This window comes from Cupressus sempervirens, chromosome 4 (genome assembly GCF_028749045.1).
Source record: "Cupressus sempervirens isolate cs-2001-9-10 chromosome 4, ASM2874904v1, whole genome shotgun sequence".
Lineage (NCBI taxonomy): Eukaryota > Viridiplantae > Streptophyta > Pinopsida > Cupressales > Cupressaceae > Cupressus > Cupressus sempervirens.
In genome coordinates this window covers 906683464-906687750 of record NC_143121.1, presented here as the reverse complement: position 1 = coordinate 906687750, position 4287 = coordinate 906683464, and the positions used below count along the sequence as shown (strand labels likewise).

The 4287-nt window shown below is 36.3% G+C and overlaps 1 protein-coding gene across 1 annotated transcript; it reads left to right on the top strand.

The window, feature by feature from the left end:
* Nucleotides 1-1881: 1881 nt before the first annotated feature.
* On the top strand, nucleotides 1882-3819 carry LOC149564324 (putative UPF0481 protein At3g02645). Its single transcript, XM_089827385.1, has one exon. The coding sequence runs from the start codon at nucleotides 2266-2268 to the stop codon at nucleotides 3634-3636; it is 1371 nt and encodes a 456-aa protein (XP_089683511.1). The 5' UTR covers nucleotides 1882-2265; the 3' UTR covers nucleotides 3637-3819.
* Nucleotides 3820-4287: the final 468 nt, after the last annotated feature.

The following is a 4287-nucleotide window of genomic DNA, read 5'->3' as shown; positions in this document are numbered from 1 at the left end:
CCTCTTCCTACTTGAAAATAATGTGCCCTTCCTTCTTCCCAACCCCTGATTTATTCTCCTCAACCTTTTACCCATAATGTTTTAAATGCCGCCTAATCTGTTGCTGAGAGAGAACAAATATACCTCAAATAGCAAAATTCATTTACACTTCATAATGAACTCTCGTGATTCCCAAGTATGCTCTCCAAAATGACATATCATAAGCATTTTTTGTTACGAAAGAACTAATAAAGAATAAACATTAGGGTAAATTCATTTTAGTTATAAAAGAATGTAGAAGCATGGAATGATGGGCATATATATTAGCAAAGATAGAAAACAAAATAGAAATCATTAGCTATTTAGGTAAACACATGTAGATATAAGGCTAGGAATTTTCTTTTTAATCTTAAATAAGTAAGGAAGGAATATAAATTATAATAGTTAATAGAGAAAATGCAACTATTTCTTCTATCATTTGTAATTCTACATTTGTGAAATTCATTTAAAATATGGTTATCTTACTAATTAAAAATTGTTATATTTATTTAACCGTTTCTAAATAAATGCACATTCATTTGCATAGAGTCAAAATTAAGCTTATATTTTAAAAAAAACTAGGTGGTGTGTGTTTAACTGCTTAAACCCATCCGTTTGTGCCCTTCCAAGAGGCTAACTCTCTCTACCTCAACCACACCCCCACCTTCGACCCCTGTGAACACTCAAACACTCACAAACATAAAGGAGTCAATATCCGTCAATTGATAATAAAACATCATATGTGAATAGCATAACTATAATGTATATGCATACATCAAAATATGAACATAAATCAAGTCCACATAATATCATCAAAATGATCGTAAAACGACTTAACCATTCGTTTAAAATAATTTAAAAATCCTTTAATAACATTAATTTCCCAAATAGTTAACATATCAAATGACATGATGAATCTAATCCATGAATTAATCTAGCAAGTTTAAAACAGTTGACCTAGTCAAAATAACAAAGTTGCACCTAATCGCCATGTAGGTGCAAACAAAGAAGTCTTATGACGAGTCCTGACACACACTTATTTCCTTGTATCTTGATGAAAATTTATTAATTAAAACTTTGCCTAATGAAGTTGTTCTATAGGTTGATTACTAGTTTTGGTCTTAGATTGCAAATAATGAATGCATTCTTTTTATTGTAGGTGTTGTTTTTCTTTTGGCGACTTGCCTTCAACTTGTCCTTATGGCTCTTGTAAGATGTCTTCTTCAAGTCAGTGGGAGAATGTTGTTCCCAAATATTTTACTGTGTTTCTTTGACTAATTATTTTGAAGATTTGGAGGCTCCCCCATCCATACTAAAAACTCTGTGTGTGTCTTCATGTTTTGTTAGTTAATCATATTAATGCTCAAAAGTTTATTTACCTTCAAATTTTGAATCTCAAACTCTTGACAGAGTTAATTCATCTTTGCAATGTAGTCCTTTTGATAATACAATCTCTTTAAAGGTTTTTTTCTTAGGATATTTCTCTCCTATCTTATTTTAAGGATACAAATTTAGATGGTTAATTTTGAACTATTGTACGCAAGAGATAGAAAGGTTGTCCTAAATTACTCTTTTATACACACCCATAACTATTTAAATGTGAAGTTGCATATATGTTAATCAAGCTACACTTGATTTGTTATTTTTTATCAACTCGTTTACTAACTTTATATTTTTATTTATTCTACTTTTAAAATAAAATAAGATCCTATTAAAATCCAAAATCATAATAAAATATAAGACAACATTAACCAAAAGAGATTCCAATTTAACATCAGATAATATAATGTACTATTTAGAGACAACCATATGAATACACTTCAATAAATACTTCTTTGTGCCTAACCATTTGACTAAGAATTTATCCATTAAAATACATTAGACCTCAAATAATGCCTAATATTTTACGATTGGTTGACTGATTTGTTGGTGGCGATGCTTCGTAGCAACGTCCATGCTTCAAGCAGTCATTGGCACGTCTGGAAAGTCCAGAGTCCATATTCTGTACTACGGCGGAGAGTTGGGAGAAAATGTATTATTTATGTTTTCAGCATGGCGGATAGAGCGATTGCACTGCTGACCCGCGCTTCTGCAGGCTTACCTGTGTGAAGCATGGGGAAAAATTTTAAGCATTTGAGTTGGCTTAAGGATGGAGAATTTTTCCATTAAATTTTGTAGGAGCGAGATAGGTCAACTAAGCTTGGAGTTGTGATTTTGCATAGCTAAAACAGTTGTTTTTGAGGCGCCATGGATGGAGCAGAGGTGAAAGAAATGGAGTTCGATGGAGATGAGGGCGAATGGCTGATTCACATAAAAGAGGGCATCGAAGCCCAGAAATCGATTGCCCGCCCCTCAACAGTCAGTATCTTTACCGTCCCCAAAATCCTGATCGACCTGAAGCCCGATGCGTATCTTCCTCAGGGGGTGTCAATCGGGCCCTGCTTCCATCGCACCGCAGATTTCTCCGACACGGTCAGCCACAAGCAGCGTGCTGTTCAAAGAATCACCAAGCGCCTTCAGGGAAAATCAGACATTTATTCCGTGGTTGCACGGATTAAGTCAATGGACGGCCAAATCAGAGATATGTACCAGAGAATCATCAATTGCGACTCTGAAACCCTAGCGTGGATGATGCTTTTGGACGGTTCCTTTCTGCTGGAGCTGCTCAGGACTCTTTCAGGCAAAGATCAATTCGATTCCTCCGACGGAAATTTCGAACCCCTTTTCGATGAAAGTCGAATTAAATCGGTGGGATTCGCAGTTTTGGGGGACATCGTGAAGCTGGAAAATCAAATTCCCCTGTTCGTCCTGGACAAGATTTTGCAAATGGAGGGCAGATCTGCAGAGGAATCAAAGTCCAAGCTGTTCGATTTTCTCTTAAATGCCGCTTCTTCGTTTTTCCCGTTTAAATACTTGAACGTCTCACGATTTGAGCTCCATTCCCCGTTCCTCTGTCATGAGCATTTTATAGGTTTCTTGCACGGTTTAACCCTCTGTTTCTTTTCCGGAGCAGGGGCTTCATCTCTGCCTATTGTACAAACACGGAATAATCTGTGCAATCGAGTTCTCCCTTCCGTGTCAATGTTAAGCAAAGCAGGAATACGCATCCGCCCCTACACTGGAGATGGAGGCATGGCCCTCAGATTTGACAAGGAAACCTCTGTTCTGTACCTTCCAGTTTTAAATATATATGAAAACACTGAAACTGTTCTGAGAAACCTCATGGCTATGGAAGCATTTCTGCCCTTGGAATTGCAGGTGATCTCTTGCTATGTCGGATTGATGGATAGTCTGATTTACTCGGAGCGGGACGCGACTACGCTGAGGATAGCAGGGGTGTTTTGTATATATGTCGGAAATGATGCTAAAGTGGCCCAGCTGTGGGAGAATCTGTGCAAATGCATGTCCATTTCTTCCCTTGAGCCGCTCATGGGTTTGAAGAATGAGATAATTGACTGCTACAGGAGCAAATGGAGGGCAAAATTAGTGGAGTTTTCCATTAACCGTTTTACAAGGCCCAGGCGTGCCATCGTTTCTTTGCTTGCTGCAACTTTCATTTTTCTGTTTACTTTTGGTCAAACCTTCGCGTCCCTCTATGGCTACGCCAAGGGTTCGTGAAATTCTAGCGATCAATATGTGTTAAGAAGTGCACTTTCCTCAATAGGAAAATATAGGTAGAAAGTATTTGCATTGTAGAAAAAAATGTTTTTTTATTGAGGTTTGAACCTAGCCAATGCAATAAATTATATCAATTGGCTCTAGATTAGATTATATTTTAAATATGAAGAGTTTTTTTTGGAAGAGTATCTATAATAAGTATTATGAACAAGAGTTCTATAGAGCTAGAGTCCTTGTCTAATGTTTAAGGAAAAAACAATGCATTTTACCATGGATTGTAGGTTGATCATCAACTAAGATTCTAAAAATGATCGCAATATTTATGCCATTGTGCACCTTTGTATAAGATTCTAGTCACTGAAACCGAACCTAATCATCCATTCAAGGCTAGGGTTGTAAGATTATTCTTAGAAGATTGCAACATCCTTAACGAACTGTAACCCTCTTACACATGGAATTCAAGATGCTTTGCCTAAAGATTTGTCATAAGGGCTTTAAATTTCTTGATCATTTTTCTATGAAATGAACATAATAGTTTGGTTGAAAAGGCAAGCGAACATTTCATGATCTATATAGATCATAATCTTGGTGTCAATAATGTTGACTATTTTCTCTAACATTCTTTTTTTTCAATAGAAACATAACCTAAAA